The sequence below is a fragment of the Lonchura striata genome, chromosome 1 (assembly GCF_050655825.1).
Source record: "Lonchura striata isolate lonStrDom1 chromosome 1, ASM5065582v1, whole genome shotgun sequence".
NCBI classification, from domain to species: domain Eukaryota; kingdom Metazoa; phylum Chordata; class Aves; order Passeriformes; family Estrildidae; genus Lonchura; species Lonchura striata.
The window spans coordinates 62,590,331-62,612,898 of record NC_140703.1 but is presented as its reverse complement, the minus strand read 5'-3'; the positions used below and the strand labels follow the sequence as shown (position 1 = coordinate 62,612,898).

Below are 22,568 nucleotides of genomic sequence, written 5' to 3'. Positions count from 1 at the left end.
TTCCTAGGCTGGATCATCTTTGCAAAATAACTATTACATAAACTCAACATTGATTGCTGCCCTGCAATACAGGGTATATTGACAGGAAAGTGACTACTAGTTTAAAAATTAAGGAATCCTTATATGAAGAGAGAGGCTTGCATAGTTTACTGTATTGAAACAAAATCAGTAAGTAAGGCACAAGAAATTTAGGATCAGAAAAACAAACATTTTGGGGTTTATTTACATTTGAAATAGACATTCTGTGACTCCTATGTATTGGTATATCACAGAGAACATTGTCTCAAAACACTGCCTCTGTAAATCATCATCATGCCCAACAAAATGCCAGAAAACAAGCAGTGTGGCAAAGACTGGGGAAGATGTATGATGACACCTGAGGAACACGGATGAGCAAACACTCCAAAAAAGAAGCTGCAGTTGCCTTTCCTTCTGAAATTGCATAATATTCTGTAGAACTAGACAACTGATTTCTTTTCCCAAAAATGTTTGTAGTAGGAGTACCACACACAGCTAATGCAACAGTCTCCCAAGAAGCTGTTTCTATCTGTGCTGTTCAAAGCTGGTACAATAATTATAGCCGTAAACAGCAGCTACTCATTTAAAACACCATTACAACATGATGATATGCAAGCTCAACATGCTAGGATTTCAAAACCAAGTTGTTAGAAGATGACTCCTATAAATTGAGTCATTCTGAATGTCTGTAAGCTTTTCCTGGTAATGCTAAAAATTACAATACTGCCTTGTTCATTGGTGGTGTGACTTTGGGGGACATAACCTCGGTTTACACATAGTTCATGAAAGCCATCATCTTTCTGGGCATTAAAGGGAGATTCCACTAGTTCCACCCCAAGCATTATTTCAGTTTTGTACTGAAATAGTATAGTTTTGTACTCTACGCTTTTCCAGAATACGTATTTTTTCCCCTTTGACACCACCAAATTTTCAGCTTTGTTCCAAGTATGGAAAGCCTGCTTTAACCAAAGCACAAGGTCTCCTTGATCGCAGCTCTTGAAGAGAGATATGGCATCCTGTGTCAGGGGGTGGCACTTTACCAGCAACAGAAACACATCAAGGAAATGAGAATTCAGATTTAAAAACCCGAGGCTGCTTGCTGGGGAAATGCCCCAGGAAGATGAAGTTCCAAGGGGCTTGCTAGAGTCTGGAGTCTGATGCTCAGGGAAGTCTGCAGTGCTGGACTCCCCCAGCTGTGAGAATGGGGAGGAAGAAGTGTGGTGAGAGGGCCTATGAGCACTGTGAGATGAAGAGGAAGGGACTCAGTGTTACCCTCTGTCAGCTGAGGTCTTGGTTTTGTGATGAAGACAGATCCACAGTGCAACACTGAGGTTATACAATACAAGTAATGTCTAATAATCCTGAAATAAATAAATAAATAATGGAGGAAAAATCATATAAAATTTTCTTTTTGCTTTCCATATGCCAGCTTTCAAGGAGGCAATTTTCTTTACTGTAGCAGAAATCTGAGGAATTAATTTTTTTAAAAAATTGTTAATAGAAAACTTCAAGCTACAAATCTCCTGCTGCAGCTCCACAGAAAGCTATTTGTTAGCTCCTAGGAGATTCCTGATTTCGTACCATAGCAAACAGATAAAGTGGAAAGAAAAAACCAGGTCAGAGGTGGATACAGACTCTCAATCAGGAAGAAAAAATAAGCAAACAAACTAGCAATGAACAGGCTAAGCATGAAAAAATGTAAACAGAACAAGCAACTGTAACACCAAACCCAGTCATTTATTGCCTCTCTGCTACTTAAATAAGGCCTTTGGCAAGTATTAGAGATAAAGCAGTACATTTTCTCAGTGCTGAAACTGGTAGTCTCAGATGAGACAAATTAAAGGTGTCCTGCCAGCCAGGTTGATAAGAATCAGCTAAAGAGAGGAAAAGGCACTCTTGAGGTTAGAAGTCTTATCAATACTAATATTATCTAAGGCCTGCAGCACTGCCAGGTCTCGTGACATTTCCAACACATTTTCTAAAAAGAACAGCAAATAAAGTTCTTTCCCAACAGGGCAGAAATCTAACATGTAGGCCACTTATGCCTTCCCATATGAAAATAAAAGTCTACTTCTGTAACTTTTCTGCCACGCCAAGATTATGATTTCTGAGATTGCCCACAGAGCTCCCTCATATTATTCACTTTGAAACTGACTCCTGCAAGCCTTACATCTGTTACATTTCAGTCTTGTACTGGCCAACACAGAAAACATTTGATTTTCCTCTGCCCCTTTGATCCATCATTCAAGGCTCTGAATTTGCAATACTTCAAAAACTTGAACCCATCAAATGTGATCAAACCCATCAAATGCTGGTATGTGGGTGAACTGCAACAATCAGCAAAATACCTCACAGAAGACAAACACAATTTGTGAAATAATGATCTGCAATGCTAAGATTCCTGGGATTCCTCAAGAGTCATAAGGAAAACCAAGAACTCTGGTACAAGCCAAAAGCACACTTCTGTTTATTCAGTACTTCTACAAGTTGGACATGGACATCATAGAAGGACAAAATACAGTCATGGGATTAACTCCCATTGTTTTGTATCAGGTTCTGTTGTTAGGAGAGAATCTGTATGACAGTAAGTGCATTAGTTTGCTCAGATATAGATGATAGACTATTTATACAATATCCTAAAACAGCCAGACTCTAAGGGCACCAAGGACATTTACACAAATTCTCAAAAAATTTAACTCAAATTAATGCTGGCCTACATTAAACCCATATCCTTTTGCTACTCTACCATTGCACTTTCCCTGTTCTTGCACAATATTTATTATAACCAGTACCATAGGCCTTGACTACATATACCTTAATGCAGGAATAATTGCTTTGTTGGTTTCAACAGTTACCAATGAGTCTCACACTGATTACTGGGAAGCTTGTATTTTAAGTTCTGTTGTATTTATCTGCCAACAAACCCAGTTATATTTAGAAGACAAAAACCTGTTTCTGTGTCTTGAACATGGCAGAGTCTGTATCTAAATTATCTTCAACACTGAGTTGCAAGCTAGTATTTAAATTAAAAGTTACTGTTTTATTCCTCCTGACAATCATTTTTCAGTTAGAGTTTTGCTTTTGGAGTTTAATTAATATACATTAACTGCTTGAAAAAGGGTAAAATCAAATGTGCATTTAGCAGCTTTATATCATCCCATGTTATACTGTAAGAAATCTCCATCTTTACCAAAAAATTGCTGATTTTATCACATGGAGTTCAGTGGTTATCATCACACAATGAATTTCAAATATTCCAACATATGTATAATCAACGTGTGAATCATTTTTTTTTAAATACAATTTCAAGAAATTAAGGAAGTGATATCTACAAACAGTTTGAGTGTTGTATATTTGTGTCTGCAGTCACACATACACTTACAATTGGTAAAATTTTATTACTAAATTCACCCTATATTGTCTGTCTACATGCTCAAAACTTGGGCAACATTATATACTCAGTTCCTGCCCATGCAGCTTCCATAATACGCACTTCCACAAGGACAGCACCCAATTAAATTTGCTTTTACATGAGAATGCATTTCTTTACTGTATCATTTTCAGCAGACTACACAGGCTCAAAGCAGCAGCTTCTGAGTATTTTTATTGGGGGGGAGCAGGTCACACTTTATACTGGCACAAATGCTTGGTTTTCACAGCTTCTGTCACCACTGACAGCACTTTCAGGTAGGTGCAAGCAATGCCATAAACAAACAAGAGCCACATACACATATTTGGATTTAAATTGCTTGCTCATCCTCATATAGGACCAAGCAAAGCTAATCCTCACTTCTCTTTTTCTTTAGCTTAGTGTGTCATGTGCTATATTCTTTTTACTTTTAGCATAAACCAGCCTTCAGGCACTAAACAACACTATTTGAATCACCAAGCACTGTTCATCACAAGCTCTAAACAAATAGGATTTCTGTATGGAAAAACTGATCTAAAACGATAAAATGCAAAAGGAGTTCAAATTTAGTTTAAGGAAACTTGTCTCAGATATGTCTTGTGTGGAAACCCAGGGCTAAAACCCACAAAACTCACAGTCTTGATTCCTGAATATTTTGACTGTAAATATTATTTGAAATATCATGGCTACTAAAGATTTTACATGGGCTCAACCAACAGGGACACTTCATAGAAGAAAAATCCATGAAGTCCTGTTTGGTAAAACACCATCACTCCCTGAGTTGTGAACCACTGAAGGCTGGAAAAAGCTGGAACAGGTTGCCCAGAGAGGAGGCAAATGCTCATCTCTTAAAACCTTCAAGGTTAGGTTGGACAGGGGTCTGAGCAATCTGTTGTGGTTGGAGATGCCCCTGCTCATTGCAGGGGTGTTGGACTAAGTGAGGTTTAAAGATCCCTTTCAAACCAAACTCTTATATGATTCTATGAAAAGTACCTTGGGGAGGTACCATTGTTCTTCTACACCACTCTTACTCTCGTCTCAAGGTATCTGCTGCCAACCATCACTGAAGACAGGACACCAGCCAGATGGCCTTTGGTGCAATCCAGTATCACTCACAGTCTCTCTCAAACAGCATCATGCAGAGTAGCAACACTATCATCGCTTTTCTAAGTGGTTTACAACTATCCTAACAATGAATGTGATTAAAAATGTCATACATAATACTAAGGATTTATGACATTAAAGTTTGACAGCACCTTATCAATGTAATAATTTTTTAAGGATAGAAATCAAATGGTTTCTGAATGTCATATCTCATTTACTTTCTTTACTTACTAACTATGAATAAATCTTACATATTTTATTTCAGTAAGACCCAAAAGGACCTTGTTACACTAACATGCTAAATAAATACATAAAAGACATCATCTTTGCCTCAAAAGTACTTGATGTAGGGTAAGAAACAGTATAGTAACAGAAAAATTGAGTACTAAATAGCCTGAATTACCTGAGAGGTAGTTTGGAACGGGTCATCTGAGTTCCACAATGATTTTGAGAAAAAAGTGAATAAGCTAATAGTATAACTGATGGCTGAGAGTCATCCTTTATATGCCCCAGGGTAACTAACCACCATCATTCAGAGAGTGAATCCATAGCCAGTTTGATTCCATAAAATTGGTTCAGAACTCATCTTGTTAGCATATTTAAACAGCTCACACCATAGAGCAAGTCATTCTTCTGGCTGAAGCAAAAGTACAAACAACTAAACACGTGGCCATCTTACACAATGATTGCAGAACACGGAGGAGGCACCAAGTGAAGAGCAGACAATTCAACCATTCAAACACAAACCAAAACAAAACAAAACCAAGAGTGCACCCTTACAACTAAAAAAAAACAACTAAATGGAAGTATCGAAATTCTGGTTCATTTTAGCAGTTAAAATCTCAATATCTGATTTACACGAGACACTGCACAGTAGTGAATCTCAGTTTTCAAGTAGTATAAAATACCAATCTCTAGGAAGTAGCCCTTTTTACCTTAAAACAGCACTATGATTCACACAGAATCAGAGTGAACAGGTTTTACCAATTAACTAAGAAGAACTGCAAGCTATAATACACACCTTGGATTCAGTACAAGTCTGCACAGTATAACACTCCTAACACCAGCCTTCTGACATGCTTAGGTCAGTGTAATAGACAGAATCTCCATTTTATAAAAAATTCCCTGCTACAGAAAACAAAACCCAAATCCTACCACTAGCCAGACACAAACTATGCACTTTTGACAATATTTGATGCTGAAAGGCAATTCAAAGAAATCAGATACTAGAAAAAGCAGATATCTCCATGTTTAAGTGTCCAAAAAGTACTTTCAGGAAGATATTTTAAACACCCACTTGCATTATACTTTTGTTTAGGAAATGCTTTTAAGAAAAGTAAGAGTTTGAAACTCTTTTACATCTTTCACATAAAGCATCTCCTGTCTGTGCCATTACCACGTAACAAGTGCACTTCAGTCCCAGTACTGTTTAATCCATGTGCACCAGAGATAATACTGCTTTTTATGGACTATTTTTATGATTGCTTAGTCTATGCAATTGGAATCAAATAACAAAAGATCCTGAAATGTGTCACAAACTTTTCAACCAAAAGAAAATAATTCAAACTAAAGGCAGACAAACAATAAATTTAAACAAAAAAAGAGGTTGAGAAATAAATAAAAATCTAAAACAACATTGCAAAGAACATTACATTTCTAAACCTCTCCCTCATAATTTTATTCCCCCTCTTTTAAATAAAAAACATTAATAATTTAAACTTTTGGGTACAGCAGATAAACAGTTATGAATTTATTTTTAATGTTATGATATTCTAAAAAATATTTTGAAAAGACACTTTTTAAATTTATCAATTTCTTAAGAAGCAAAATTCAAAATCTGCAGTAAAAAGTAATTTCTTAAGTACTTCAAAGAAAATATCTGTACTCACCGGCACTGCCACTTTCTGATTTTTCTTCTGATTGGTTTTCTGTGAAAAAAAATAAACAGAAAAGTAATCACAATGATTCTGTGTTGATTATTTGAAATTACATCCAACAACTGGGTTGCAAAGTAAAGAATGATAAATTATGATAAAATCAAAATCACTAGATTTGATTAATGTTTATAAATATATCTTCTGAGGAATAATTTGCTACCAGGAACAACAAAAAAATAGTCCTTTAGTGCCCAAACTCACTCACAACTTAAATGAGAGAACTCTATTGTACCTCTTACTGAGCTCTGCAAGAACAAAGTTACACATTTATACAAAATCAGTAGCAGGATTATGCTCAAGCAATGTACATTATTCATTTACCTCTCTGGTTAGCCTAGACAAACATTTCTGTATATTACAAAAATAACCAGGGCTCTGCAAAACTTGCACTTATTGGCATGAGGTAATTTTTTGACCTTGATCAACCTAATTGGCATTAGGTAATTTTTTTACCTTGATCAACCTCTTCTCTACCCTTTTTACCGGACGTGGAAGAATTTATTTCTTCCAGCTTTTCCTCTCTGATTATTTGTCCTGCAATGATACTATAGTCCATTGGTATTTTTTGTCAAGTACAACGAATACATATAATCAGAAACATCTCCTGTTCCATGTAGCAGAGAATCATAAGTACGAAACAGACACAGTGTTGCAAAGTGACTTGTTAAAAAATTATCACTCTGGTGAATGGCAGAGTCAAATTCAGAAGCAGGTTTCTGCAAGAAATTCCAATCCCACATTTCAAGAAATGGCTACCAGTAGATGTATTGTGGTAACCTGAGTTGTAACCCCTACCAAGTCCTGTAAGATTAAACCCCTCCATTAATTTGTCAGTATTATATTTGACTGTTCCTCCTATATTTCTCCTTTTTATGCATCCTCTGATGCAGAGAACAAAAAGAACATTTTCATTTCCCTGAAATACAGTTAGAAATGGTAAAACATACTTGTCCTTTGCTTTCAACTCAGCCAAGTTACAGCTATCACTGCTCTCACAGGCAAGAGTGAATTACTGCTCTAACTCAGAGAGTAATTTTCAAGTTCAGTTGGGTTGATAATTTCTGCCATTTACAGACTGGATATTAAAAGAACTGAAAATATGAAATATTTTAGAAAACCTTTTTCTTGCCACTGATTCTCACTTTGAAGGCTTCTGTCCCTCTTTTCTCATTGAGATGGCTAGAGAGCTTGAGGACTAAAATCAAACATAAAAACCGGGATCTTACAGCTCCTTCTTTCTTTACACCAGGCAGCTGTCATTAGTCTCAGCAGCCGAAGACACCTGCTTTCTCTATGAGAAACAATCATTATACGGCCCCTTCCCAGCCATGAGTATTCACAAAGTGAGTAAAGATCCCTGCCAACTTGCAGACATACATCCAGGATAGCTTGTTTGCAGAAAACCAAGTATTTTCTCATTGATGTAATTTTTTTGTGCATATTTGGCACACTTCCAGCATGACATAAAATAAATGCCCAACCAATACCTTAACTCAATTGTAGCTTAATGAAGGAAACATTCAGTATACACACAACAAGCAGAGACCACAAAATGAAGAACATACAAACAAAGATACAAACACTTGTCTGAAGTGAGAAGCTAGATGGAACTGGACTTCAAGCTGATCAATTTCAACTCAGTTTCAATGGAAGACCAGAGCTACCTCACTGAAACTATTGCCAAAGACATCACACTTGAACATTGCTAAGAGCATCTCTGATTCAAATAGCAATAAATGTACTTCATGTCTACAGGGAAAGTGTGTGTGCTTGTATCTGTTCTCAACAGAAGAGACAAAAAACCAGACAAAATCCAGGTCTTGCAAAAAAGTGGCATTTTTCTTCCTCATCATTAGACAAATCAGTTTTGTTATGATTAGGTCACAAGTTCTGCTTTAAAAATCTTCTCAGAATTAATATAATGAAGAAGGTAAAGGAAGTTGTACTATGTCTACTGAATATATTTCATTAACGCAGACTACAGCTGCTCAGCCTCCTCTACAACATGCAGGAGTTGACAAATGGCAACAGACTGGGGTTGGTTAGTTGGGGTTTTTTGCTGCTATTGTGGTAGTGGGGTGTTGGTTTTTTACACATACATCAGTGAGACTGGAAACAAAAGGTATTTTAAATCAATGAATTTTGCAAAAAGACTATTCCCATCACATGGAGCCCATTCTAGCAGACCATATATTTTGTGTTTTATATCCTCAATTGTTTAAATTTGTACAGGAATTAACAGTCTATAGCTTTAATAACAGAAATGAAAATAAAATAGCTTATCCCTGCCAACCAGCTGAACCTGCTTTACAGTACTTTTTTAACCTTCCAATATCCATAAGTAATTAAAAAAATATAATTTCCATTTTTTTGAGATGGAGAAGGGGTATAATGTAAGCAATTGTTTTCTAAATGGACTGTATGTCTAAATAACACACACAAAATTTTGAGCCATCAAAATGATGTCTGTAATTAAACCAGCTTGAGCCTCAAATTCTCCTTTTCTGATCAAGGGTTTCATCTCAAAAATATTTGGAAATTTGCATAAATGCCATATATTTGAAAGGCTGCTGCTGCTTCTATTGCTTTTGATCATGAGGCTGCTGATAGGTTTTCTGCTTCTGTAGTCCAGAAAAGACTGAAGTACAAAACAGAACAAAGAAGCATTAGGTTAGATCCCAAAATCTTCTGGAGACTGGAATATGTGGTTAAGTGACAGCCTGAACAGAAACAATTGGAAAGTACTGTTAACGTAGACAGGTACACGTCAAAACTCCTCATCAGGTTGCACTAAGATGGCAGAACAGTGAGGGTGTTTATTTCCTAAATAACAGTTTGATGAGGCATTTCAGAATTCAGATACTTATCTAATAGAATTGGAAACAGTATTGCAAGGCATCAAGATTCTGAGCACACTGTATTTTACTGAGAATAATTAAGGGTAATTAAAGAAGTAACTGCTTTAATGAAAGACTTTTATTGGGATTTGTTCCCTTTACATTTCTTTAATGGCTGGGCAGAGCTGATATTTAAAAATACAGATATACAAAATACAGAATAAAAACCTCTGAATATTCATTTTCACTGGAATACAATTGCACCCTGTATGTTTTATGGTAGGTGTGATTCATGTTCAAACTCAGAAGAGGTCCTTTCATACATGAGAAGCTGTATAAAGGAAAAAACCCAACAATTCAAAACAATGGGAAAATTTTCAAGGAATGTGAGAATAAAGGAGCTGTTCTTTGGTATATAGGCAGAGTAACGTGTATAATTGAACAAGAACACAAAAAATAATTGAGTGTCACTAACTGAATTTCTGAAGGAGAGAAGGCTCAGGAAACTGAAGAAAAACAAAATATTAAAAGCCAGCAATGTTCTGTAAAGCATAAAACAGTGAGACAGTCCATGCATGAATGCTGCTCAGAAGCAAAGCTCTGGTATGTGTTCTGCCAATGGAATTCTTTGAACATTTTTTACTTTCAGTAAGATGGAAAGAGCATGAAAGAATTTAAAGATGCAAAAATAGACATACGGCTATCCCACTTACAAAGGGGGAGTTGTGAAGATATATTCAAAATTTAAATAAAATGAATCATCTCATCCAACTTTACAGAAATATCTTATACTTTATCTGTATCTACAGTGTAAAATCTTTTCCACCCATCAGTCCTTTACAGTCTGGGATGCAACTGCCTGCCAAGGTCTATGTTTTCACAAGTCATATTAGTAGCACATTTTTTCCAAAAAACAGTTCAATAAGAAACTTTTATCAGTATCTTTAACAATTTTACTTATATTAAGATCCAGCAAACCTTAACTATGTGCTGGCAGAAAAATTAAGCAATGGGCAATTAAAGCAGTAAGGAAGGCAATGTATTATCATAATCAGAAAAGTCTGCAGTTAAATGTTTAACAAAAGTGTCTTCCCATTCCTTCTATGAGGAAAGAAACTGTTGAATTTCAGTATTATCTTATGCCAGGGTGTCTGCCAGCACGAACCTCAGAAAACAATTTTAACCAAATATACCCTATGTATCAAGCCCATGAATTGCCCCTAGATAGTTTCTAGCTATATGCACATATGAAGAATTCATTTTGTTCAATAAGACACATTAAAATATATGCAAAATCTTCTGCTTTTCACCCGCCAAAAAATCACAGCTATGATAGCTGATGACAAAGATGAGATAAAATGACTGGAAGCACAAATAGCATTGTAGCATAGCAACTGTTGATGTACATATGGTGATGTTTATGGAACAGAATGTGGTTCATATTTAATGCAGAAATAACACCAAAACCAGCCTAGACAGCAAGACCTAGACAGCAAGAGACAAGTGTGCTTTGGATCTCTCTGCAGACATGACAGAAGCCATGCTTCAGCTTTGCTACATTCATGTTTAGGAATGCCACCACAGGCCTCAGTGATCTGCCCAGCAGGGAGACAATGCAAGGTCCACACATGCAACAGCCTTGCAAAGGGACCAGGGAGATACTTTGCAACTACCACCTTCAGAGTACTCAGTATTATTCACTGGGGCTATTTCAAATTACAGAAAAAAGAAAAGAATATAAAATAAATTGGAGAAATCCCACAGCTAATCCAAACAGAGGATGTAGCATGTGTGAAATCCAGCACAGGACAGATTTTTAATAGTATCTGGGATGGGAGCCACTTTACCAAGCTTTCTATTAGCTCAGATACACATACACACTGCAGAAGAGCAAGAAACTGCAATTCATCACACTTCGAACACAATAAATTTCACCTTAAAAGAGCCTATTGCTGTCCATAAGGGACCACCAGAGATGCAGACATTTACAATGAAAGAATTAAAGGATTTCTTCCAACACTACAAGTAGGAGAAGCAAGTTCAGTTAAGACAAAGCAAAACAAAATCCACAGAAAATCCATTCAGAAGACTAGAAATTACATCATGCAGAAAATATTAAATTACTTGTCAAATCTGATCTTTTTTCTTGCTCTAAATGACCTGATGAGTCAATGTGAAGTGCTGAATTATCTAGAATATATAAACTGCCTACAGCATCTTCCAAGATCACAGCATATTTCAAAAAAGTCATCAAAAAGACAGTCTCTCCAACATAAGGATCCCAGGTTTAAAGGACTACACAGAGAATAGATCTTGGGATATTCAATGTCCTCAAAAAAAGGGTGGAGTGGGGAACAAATCACAAACCCACAATCAAAAAAAAACCCACCTTGTATAAAACAAACCCAACTGCTTTAAGCTATTTGCTCTGGTTGATTTAAGTCAGTCCTCAGTAAGGGTACTGACTGAGAGCAACAGTGCATCTTTTTTATCCATATTTCATTGCCTGATTCCTCAACTGGACTCTTCTAGATGACATCTGCAGTTCCATACCAGCTTAATCTTTGGCCCATGGTTCAAACTGACATATTGTTTTACATGGTGCAGATTAAAAAAAGAAAATGGACAAGATGCTTTTCAGAAAAAAAATATGCTAATTATATCTGGTCTGTGAACCTAGGAATGAATGAATTTCAATTTCCTATTATTGCCTTACGGTGGATTGACCGATGTGCAAAGATATGCAAGTTCTTACTGAGTGTTTTTTCATGGTCAGTATAGTGGGTTTTTCCATGGGGATTTTCTGGCATCCAATACAGTAGCAGCCTTTCTTTCAGTTGGGACATCTGTACAGTCCACCCTTCAGACACCTGTTTTCCCGCTAGCTATAATTCACTTTGAAATTTGTTGAAAATGGACATGGAGCTCAGAACATGCCTATACATTTAACCACATGGTGCCTCTAAGAAATTTCAGAAATATGGTGACTGTATGGAATCTGACAGAAATTTGGAATATTTGTGTCATGTTCATTTTTCAAAGCAAAAAAAAAAAAAAATCAAGTAAGAAAAGCACAATAAAGTATATTTTTGACTGTACTGTCACTGTCCCAACTTAAATGCAACAGCAAAAGATTTTAGCCATTTTGCATTTAAATCACTTTCAGGGAAACTCACTGTCTGCATGTTATGCTTGCTAATCTCAAACAAAAACAATTATGACAGGGTCTATGCTTATTCAGTGCTTCATCCCAATCATTTCTCATGTAACTAACCACCCTTTGCTCCCAGTTAAAATAGTAACTTCTACTCAGTAAATCCACATCCTCAAGTAACTGTTTCTAGTTGCTGTGAAATGAAAAATTATTAATTGATTAAATTTTAAAAAATGAACAGAGGAAAAATCAGCATTCTTATAAAATTATAGTCACAGCTGAGTCCAGTTCAAGGAGAAAAGACAAATACTAGTTCATACAAAAAATATATGGGAACAGAAAATGATAGTTTTTCAGTCAAAACCCTAAAGGAGAATGTACACAATGTACTGCACTCTGTATTGCAGTCCACATTCCCCCTGCTGTCTCCAGCAGACTCGGAACTGAAATGTACATGATAACCCCAGAGAACTTAAATCAGTTGCTCAATCACACACAAGTAAACAGACAGACACAAAAAAATTACAACAGTGTTTTCTACACAGAAAACACCAAAACAGCCAAAATCTGACTTAGGAGTCTTCTGTCTTTTTCAGCACTGAGTTTATTGAAAGCAGACATACTGGTAAAGTCATAACAACTCTAATTCTAACTTACCTACTGAAGTTTCTGTGAACACTGTTAAGGTCTGTCCTCCCACACTTTGCAGAAGAAATGGATGTTCCCTTGGTGCACTGACTGAAGCAGGCTTTCCTCCAATATCACTGATGCTTGCAAGCTCTTCATTCAAAGTAAATGACACCTAACAGTCACAATTGCCACAGTGTTACCAAACAGACTCAACTGAATTGTTTCCCAAGTTATGGAGAAACAAAAAGAGAGAAAACATAAGTAGTATAGCATATTTCTATTTCAAAAATAAAGGGTGATATAAGAGTCCTTCCACACTGATCTCTTGTTGAAATACAGAATTCAAAGCTTTCATATACCTAATAAAATTTACTCATGTTTCAAAAAGATAAATTACCTCCTCCTGAAGTCAGAGAACAATTTGATTTTACTTGTTAAAATATATGGCATTGAGCCATTGCTCAGTATGAGTGCTGAAAAATGTTTTGCATAGCTAGCTGAGTTCCAGAAAAAGTGATGAAGTACCACAAGTGTTACTAGCCTGGGACTCCTGAATTGCATACAGCCCAGAAGAGGTTTAAACACAGCTCCTTGGCCATGTTCACATTGTACGCTCAATAGTGAAGCTAAGGAAGCTTGAAGAGGGATACTTCACACCAGCACTGCATGCTTTTCCTGTGCATCCTCCTTAGCCTTTTGTACTAACACACCTCAAAGTGTCTGAAGACAAGGTAAACAAAGTGAGGGAACAGAGAGACCTGATGCAAGCCTCACAGGCATCTATGGGCAGAACTACTAACAGAATTCCCTCCTCCTGATTCAGTGGAACAACGCTTCACTAGAGGTATAACAAAAAGTACGTGACATTAGAAACCAGCACATTCTAAACAGTTTTTATAATTCAAAACATAAACTTTAGCAATTACTTACTTCCGTTCTTCCTTGATTTCTGAAAAAGAAAATATGTAATATTTAATAAATATATAAATATTAAAATATATTTAACAATGTTTCCATAACCTAATTCCTCAAGTTTAGCTTTCCTGATAAAAAAAGCAAATTCAAATTCTACTTTAGTTATTCATCTTCATTCCTGGGCTGTTCAATTGTTTGTTATGCAGATGCCCAAGAATAAATGGGAGAAGTCAGCATGTGAGAACAGGAGCATCAAAATAACACAGCTAAATAAATGCAAATTCTGCAGTTAGGGTTCCTCAAACCTAAAAAATCAAACCTCATGTAATGGGACATTGTGACTCCCCAGTATAATTTTGTACAATTTATATTCCTAATCACTACACAAGCAAACATTACTCATGGATCAGAGAAATATGCACACTGTTGGCAAGAAAAATAATTATGTCTTAGAACAGGTGCAACATATTCTTATTTTACACAGATAATTTCTAAGAAATGCAATCAGTAAATTTAGAGTAAAGGCTTACTTGACAATCCTTAGTTTTCCCACTTCACCTCTTCCTGAAGCTTTACTCCACTGTTGTGACAAGTATTTGGGGACCTAAGAAAAGGCAATAGATTTCAAGAAAAACAGATTTTAAAAATCTATACAAACTGTGTATAAGTAAATACTTTAAATACTTTTACCCTGACCACTTCAGAATAAAGTATGAGCTAAACATAGTAGACAGCAGAGAGCCATAGATGGTTTCGGTTGGCAGGGGCCTTAACAGACATCTAGTCCAAACCCCTGTAATGAACAAGGACATCTGCAACTAGATCAGTTTGCTCAGAACTCCATCCAACCTGACCTTGAATGCCTCCAGGGATGCCACATCCACAGCTTGTCTGGGCAACCTGTGCCAGTGCCTCACCACCCTCATTATAAAACATCTCTTCCTTACATCTAGACTAAATCCACCCTCCTTTCACTTAAAACCATTACTCATTGACAATTATAGGCCCTACTAAAAAGTCTGTTTCCATCTTTCTCATCAGCCCCTCTGAGGCACTGGAAGGCACCTGTAAGGTCTCCCTGGAGCCTTTTCCCCTCCAGGCTGAGCAGACCCAGCTCTCTCCATCTCTCTTCACAGAAGAGGTGCTCCAGCTCTGCAATCATCTTTGTGATCTCCTTTGCACCTGCTGCAACAAGTCCACATTCTTCTTATGCTGGGGGTCCCAGAGCAGGATGCAGCAATCCAGGGTGGGGTGTCACCAGAATCCCCTCCCTTGACATACTGCCCAGGCTGCTTTTGTTTCAGCCCTGGAAAGAATTGCCTTTCTGGGCTGCAAGTGGACATTGCCAGGTCATGTCCAGCCTCTCATCTGCCAGCACCCCCTCAGAGCTGCTCTCAGTCCTTTCCTCCCTGTGCACTGATACTGGGGGTTACTCCAACCCAAGTGCAGGACCTTGTGTTTGGCTTTGTTGAACTTTATGAAGCTTATGCAAGCCTACTTCTCGAGCTGTTATATACATGTACATGCACACACACACACATATATACACATATGTGTATACATATTCAGTAAGAGAGAATAAAGAGAATAATGCGGCACAAAAATAACACCAATGTAGAGTCTCAAATGAGAAAAATCTTAGTAACTTCAATCTCAAATACTACTATCCAATAATAAAAGGCAGAAAAAGATCAGCATCACATTCTTAAACTGAGTCCCAGTATTTTATTGGGTAAAATTATACTTTTAAATATTCATTAGAAATTATCATCTCTCTGGGGAGAAAAAAATCAACCAACCAATCACAGCAATGAGAAGTTCAGCAATTTCTGCTGTGAAGGGAAGGCTTAGAGTCTGGGAACCTCAGACACGTTGAGCAGAAGGCACAGCCTACTGCCACTCCTCCAACAGCAGGACCACCCTAGGGCAAATCTGCCTCCCATCACTCCTTCCCATCTCTTCACTGCATTGGGCAAAGTCTTTGTGCAGCTGCTCAGTATATGGAAAGCAGACTGGTCTAGCTAGGAGCAGTGGCTGACTTCTAACAGAACAACTGCACGAAGTAGTGATTTGTCCAGGAACAGGAACAAGACCTGCATAAATTGAGAATTAAAAGCTGCTGCAGTGCTGTTACCTCACCTACACACTAATTGCAAAGGCTGTGGTATCTGCAGCATTGGGTGACCTGGCTCAAAATGTGCAATAAAGGCTCTGGCAAGCAGTACACTCCTCAGAACTATACAGCCATGTTCTTTTACTGGCACAGCAAAGTTCGACCTGGCTCACACAGTCCACAGCTACCGAAAACATCTGTGCCCATGTGGAAAAACAGTGTGCAGCACAGCCAGTAACAAAGAGAAATACACTAAGCTATACCTGGGGCATTTTCTGTTTCAAGCAGCAAAGAAGCATTTTGAAGCCTAATTTTTGTCTTGTATAGAGTAAAAACTAAGCCAAGCTAGGGAGAAAAAGAGCCAGTTCCAAGAACTTGCTGACAAAGAACAACCTCCTAACTTCCTAAAGCTCAAATTAAATTAACACTAACTTTACATTTATCAATTATTCAAGAACCCCAGATCTTGGAACTGGTGCTTAGTTAGCATTTACCTTTAGACTCACAGCACCCCATGAAGTACATGTGGAACAGCTACAAAATCGAGATGCTTCCAACTGCTCAAACAAACTAAATGGCAGTCCAGGTTCCCATAAAGTTCAGACAACTTTGGTCAAAAATACCTCAAAAGCACAACAGAAAGGCATGAATTGGCACTATCTATTGGTACGTATTTTTTCAGTTTTCAAAGTGGCAACTTTCTACAGCAGATCCCATACCAGATCAGATACCGTTTTCTTTCTAAAGTCAAGATAAATGCTATAACATGCTCCAGCTGGCTCAACAGAAATATTACTACATGCTTACACCTAATCTCTGTTTATACTGCCAGATAATAAGGTAGATGCACATTCAGTATGAGTGGACAAGGAGTGAAGGGCTCTCATGGTGTTAAAATCACTGACTTGCTATATAATACATTCAGACTGGGAATTAAGTCAGATTAAGAGGTTGCAGATCAATCATACTGTATGGGAAGGTCTCAAAGAGTGCATTTAATCATCTTTCTGCTGGCCTACCTGCAGTCAAGGGCTATGCAGAGCAAGACAAAGAATTATGAAGGGCTGTGATCAAAGGATTACTTCCAGCTACCCATAGGTACTTCAGATAAAACCAGGTGCTGCGCACAAACATACATGCTTAATGACATAAACAATCAGGAAAGACTAAATAAAGTCTTAAATGCCATAGACATCTTGTTTTGCACCTTTCTTTTATCTTTAACATAATAAATATGGTAAAGAGTCAGGTTTCAAAATCTTAACAGTCCTTGAAAGATGCACAGAAAACAAGAGCAACCTGTTTCTATAGGGCAGAATTTTCACAGATCCCACAGAAAGATTTTGAAAACTACATATGCACAGAAAGAGCGACCTGCCCAACCAAAAAGCAACTGAATGTTGTTTCAGGACAAGTGGTCTTTATTCTGGGATTTGCAGGTACAAACACTTCTCTCTCCAAAAAAGAAAAAAAATTACAGTTTAATCACTAGAACAAATGTAATGTACTAAGGAGCTTCACTTCTTCCCACTGCTGTTCTCCTCTTGCTACTCACATCACAGCACTGCCCAGGCTGCAGTACACGAGGCATGCTACAGACAGTGTAGGACACAAGGGCGCCTGCTCCACTCATCTTTCAGCCTGGGCACAGCTTCCTACCTCCTTTAGAAGGGAACACACAAGCAGTCCCTCTCTGTAACAAACTAATTCCACTTTTCTGCAAAAAACTAAATTAGCTCTTTCTCTATATAGCAATACATATGCAGTGCATACAACAGAAATTAAGCCTGATGTCAGATTCTATATTTAAATTTTTCTTTAAACATATAAAAATAATTAAATAAAGGTATCATCTTTCTAGCTATAAGACAATGCAACAGATTAAATTAAAAAATCTGACCAACACACTCAGAGAGCAAGAAATTAACATTCTAATGGCTAACACTAAATGGGCTTCACTTTACCACAAGTACATAACCAAATACTACTACTATTTCTCTACTTTAGCTTTCACTGAAAACACAAAAATAAAAATCTAGTGGCTTTCTGGATTTGTACTAAAGCAACTCACTCTCTTTATAGTACCTCCTTTTACTGCTCATGCTTCTAAAATACTCATCACTACCTTTTTTTATTGCCCGTTAAGTAGCCTCTCTGGAATACTTCCTGTGCTAGCACAAAGCATGCTAAAAGGAAATCAAATAAGCCAGGTTTTTTATTCCATCAGAACTGAATGCTCTCTCCCTCAAAGGAAGGATAAATTCATCCTCATTGCCCTAGCTAGTGAAGATAAAAAGTACAGGTACTACACAGACACTACACTGTCTTGCCTCTGAGTTGGAAGTCCTACTAACAGATGTGGTTGTTTCCAAGTTCAAGTCCAAAGGAAATCAAAAGATAAAATCCTGCATACCCCATGTTATCATCTATCAGTGTTAGCATCTTTTAAGTATTTTTTACTATCATTACTAAAAAAGAAGACAGATGTAAGGTCAGAACACATGCATGAAGGACTACATCAACATTTACTCGGAAGAGTAATAGTCCAGCTTTCCTTTCAGTCCTGTTTTCTCATTAAACAGAGTGGCACCAGCTGTAAGAACAAATTTGCCTGAAAAGTCCTTGCTTCAGGAAACATCAAACTGTATCAGACTAAAGGACAAGCAAGTTCAGTGTCCTGTCCCCAAATGCAGCTAATGGCAGTTACTTCAGGAGGAACATACGAAGAAAATTTATTTCCCCAGCATGCTCTTCTAATTTCTAGGGTGTTTTAGCAGACATGGGGTTTGTCAGCATATTACTTTTTAATCTCTGAAGTCAATTTTCTTGCCAGAATTTGATTGTGTTTGAGCTTCTGCAAAGTTTTGAAATTCAGAACTCCTAATTGCAAGAAGTTCCAAAATTTAAATGCACATTGTGCAAAACAATACCTCCTTTGCTCTTGCTGAGCCCCAGCAATTAATTAATCTGACACACCTCTAATTCTTGTGTCTGAACTGATTCTTTCCTGTTCACCTTTGCCTATTCACTTCTTCCTTATCCACCCATGACATTACTCATTCCTTCAGATCTCTGCAAGATTTCCAAATCAATCCTCTTGCCAGCCTAAAAGGTTGGTATTTAGGAGTTCCCTCCACAGCCATCATTCCTTGTTGCCAAGACAAGATCTGGTGATCTCCTTTTCACTGTTCCCGGGTCTGCACACTTTCTACAGTAGGGGGAATGAGACCATGGCTACGCAGAGCATTCTGGATAGAGGCAACATGATGGTACAAGAATATTTTCTCTTTTGTTTTCTGTGCTTTTTGTAATCATGTCCAATGTTGGCTCTGCTCATTTGACATATTCTTAGAGTTATCTCCATGTACAGAAAAAAACACTCCTCCTGAATTACAACAACCAGCAGAAACCCAACTGCTGCATACAAATAATTCTGATAGTTTTTCTCTAAGCACACCAGATTAGTTCTTTCAGATCTTAATTTCTTAATTTCATCTGCCATTTTATCATCCTGTCACTCAGCACGTCATGATCCAGTTCCGCAGGTTTCTGCTGCCACCAGGGAAAAGCTATTGCAGTTAGAGCACTTGCACAGTGCTCATTGGGGCTTTGTGATATCACACACTCAGCCATCAGAAGAGAAAGCCAACACAGCAACCTGCCCACCAAAAATTCTGCACAGCAAAGCAAGTCTGAAATCCCAACCGTTTTTAAGGGCCGCAGCAAGCAGTTTTAGTAGCTGAAGTGTGATGATGTTACACCCCCCTCACCACCCAGGACTAGTACCTCTCCCCGCAGGTTCTTTCAAGTTGATGGTCTGAAACTATTCCTAAAGGACAAAGGGGATGAAGGAACTGTTTCTCCCAAGAGGGAATAAATATAGGTCTAGAAAAAGAGAAGCACACCCAGAGGGGACTCAAAGCAGGCAGGGCACATGCTCCCCCATCAGCTTCAAGTTCCCCTTACTGAAACAATGCTTGGTATTGGCAGCAAAATGTCTTGACAGCAAAAACACTGACTCCAGGGAACAGAGCAATGCCAGCCTGTTAGTGGTGGCACCAGGCTGGACTGTGGCCCTGCACCAAACAGGTTTGATTTGACACCCTCGCTACCTCTTCACAGCCCCTCCACTACAGCTGTATTTCACTACCACCAAAGGCAGCTGTAATGACAAGACACTGGCATCCTCTTTCCTTGCTGGATGTGGACAGTTTTAATCAGGACGTGAATCTGGGCACATTCAAAACATTGTCCAACTCTCAAAGTTTTGGAGAAATAAAAGTTACATGGCCACGTTTGTTGCTCATCGCAAACCACTAGCAAGGACAAGGAAAAGATGTTTTACTGTGAGGGTGGTGAGACATTGCACAGGTTGCCCAGAGAAGCCGTGGATGCCCCATCCCTAGAAATATTCAAAGCCAGGCCGGATAAGGCCTTCGGCAACCTGGTCTAGTCCTGGATGTCCCTGCCCACCGCAAGGGGGTTTGGGACTGAATGATCTGTAAGGCTCATTCCAATCCCTCAACATTCTGATTCTGTGATAGCTCCCGGCAGCCCTGCGGTGTCTCCTTTACTGATCGGGCACGGGGTCCAAGCCCGCGCTGTCCCCGGGAAGGGGAGCAGGCACAGCGGCTGTCCCGGGCCACCGGCCGAGCCTGGCGCGGCAGCCGCGGCCTCACGGCGCCAGCCCGGGCACGGCGGGGCGGGACGAACGGAGGGACCCGGCTGCCACAGGCCGCGCTGGGCCGGGCCCGGGGCCGCGGCTTCTCACCTTCACCAGCCACATGCCCGTGTTCTGCTTGGCGCCGGTGAGGTCCAGCTCGCCCTTGTCGCTCATGGCGGGGCAGCGGCCGGGCCGGGCCGGGCGCCGGGCGAGACGAGCGCGGCAGCGGAGCGCACCCGGCACACGGCGGCCCGTGAGGGACAAACCTCCTCCGCCCGCACGGCGCGGCGGGGCGGGCCCCGCTGCGTCGGGGCCGCGGGTTCGGGTCCCCGCCCGGGCGGGGCCGTGGGAAGGGACGGGAATCCCCCGCAGAAAGTTCCTGTGTGACAGGATAGCCTAGGTTCGAAGGCACGTGTAAGGACCATCGCGTCCAACTCCCGGCCCTGCACAGGACGTGCCCGAGTGTCGCATTTGGACAGTGAGAGCACTGTCCAAATGCTCCTTGAGCGCTGTCAGGCTTGGTGCTGTGCCCACTCCCGTGGGGAGCCTGTTCCTGTGCCCAACAACCCTCTGGGTGCAGAACCTGTTCCTGATACCCAGCCTGAACCTCCCCTGACACAGCTTCAGGCCATTCCCTAGGTCCTGTCCCTGGTTATGAGAGAGATCAGTGCCTGCCCCTCCTCTTCCCTTCCGAGGAAGCTGTAACTGCAGCGAGAGCTCCCCTCGGTCTCCTCCAATATAAAGAGACCAAGGAACCTCAGCTGCTCCTCATACAGCTTCTCCTCAAAGCCCTTCACCATCCTCATTGCCCTCCTTAGGACGCTCTCCAACAGCTTAATGTCTTTCTTACACTGCAGCACCCGAAACCGCACGCAGGTTTCGAGGTGAGGCAGCACCAGCGCAGAGCAGAGCAGGAAGTTATTCCCTCCTGGTACCAGAATAGTTATCCCAGCATGCTGTAATGATCTAGAAGGACTGGAGGAGAAGCCTGGAGAGAGGAGGTACTACCATGATAGTGCCCTTCTGTTTAGGAGGGAAATGGTGGCTAGAGGACTAGCTTCTGTGAAAGGGAATCAGAGCATCATGGTGTGCTCAAAGGCCAAGAAAGTTAGAAAACACAGCTGGTGAATCACTTCCTGGGAATAAAAAGTAAAGATTTAAGCTTAGCTTTCCAGAAAGAGAACTCATGAGGAAGTGTTGGGCTAGGCTGTCCAAAGATAGGAGGGCATCTGAGACACTGAAAATATCCTGTGTCAGGAAAGTGCCTGCCCATCCTAGGTTGAGGTGAGTGTATTTGGCTAAGAAAAACCCAAGTCCTTATTTTACAGCTGTCACTATCTCTGGGGAAGTTTTCCCCCTTTGCAGTTTAACTTTGTTATCTCCCTTCTATCCACTATAGGCACAAGAAAGACATGGACATGCTGGAGACACTGGCATGGGTTGCCCAGAGAAGTTGTGGATGCCCCATCCCTGGCAGTGTTCAAGGCCAGGTTTGCCAGGGCTCTGAGCAGCCTGGTCTAATGGAAGGTGTCCCTCTCCACTGCAGGGGGTTTGAACTAGATGATTTTTAAGGTCCTTTCCAATCCAAACTGCTCTATGATTCTATGGCATGGAAAGCATTTCATTATCTTCCTCTCTTCTTTATTTTATCCTTTTACTGAGATGTAGCCCTTTGATTTACCTCCTCTCATACTAAATAACTTCCGTTTGTTCAGTTCAGTCTCATAGGTCTATTCTCTAGACCTCTGGCTATGTCCATTGCTCTCTGAATTGCCCCCAGTACAAGTT

At 39.5% G+C, this 22,568-nt stretch overlaps 1 protein-coding gene across 1 annotated transcript in view; it reads right to left on the bottom strand.

The window, feature by feature from the left end:
- The window catches only part of GTF2F2 (general transcription factor IIF subunit 2), a 76,820-nt gene extending 55,795 nt beyond the window's left edge, over positions 1 to 21,025 (bottom strand). The window contains exons 1-5 of the mRNA XM_021528463.4: positions 20,889 to 21,025; positions 14,535 to 14,608; positions 14,020 to 14,038; positions 13,117 to 13,261; positions 6,421 to 6,459 (exon numbers count right to left, since the gene is read on the bottom strand). Coding sequence (XP_021384138.1) covers positions 6,421 to 6,459; positions 13,117 to 13,261; positions 14,020 to 14,038; positions 14,535 to 14,608; positions 20,889 to 20,954 — 343 coding nt within the window. The 5' untranslated portion in view covers positions 20,955 to 21,025. The remainder of the gene's footprint in view (positions 1 to 6,420; positions 6,460 to 13,116; positions 13,262 to 14,019; positions 14,039 to 14,534; positions 14,609 to 20,888) is intronic.
- Positions 21,026 to 22,568: the final 1,543 nt, after the last annotated feature.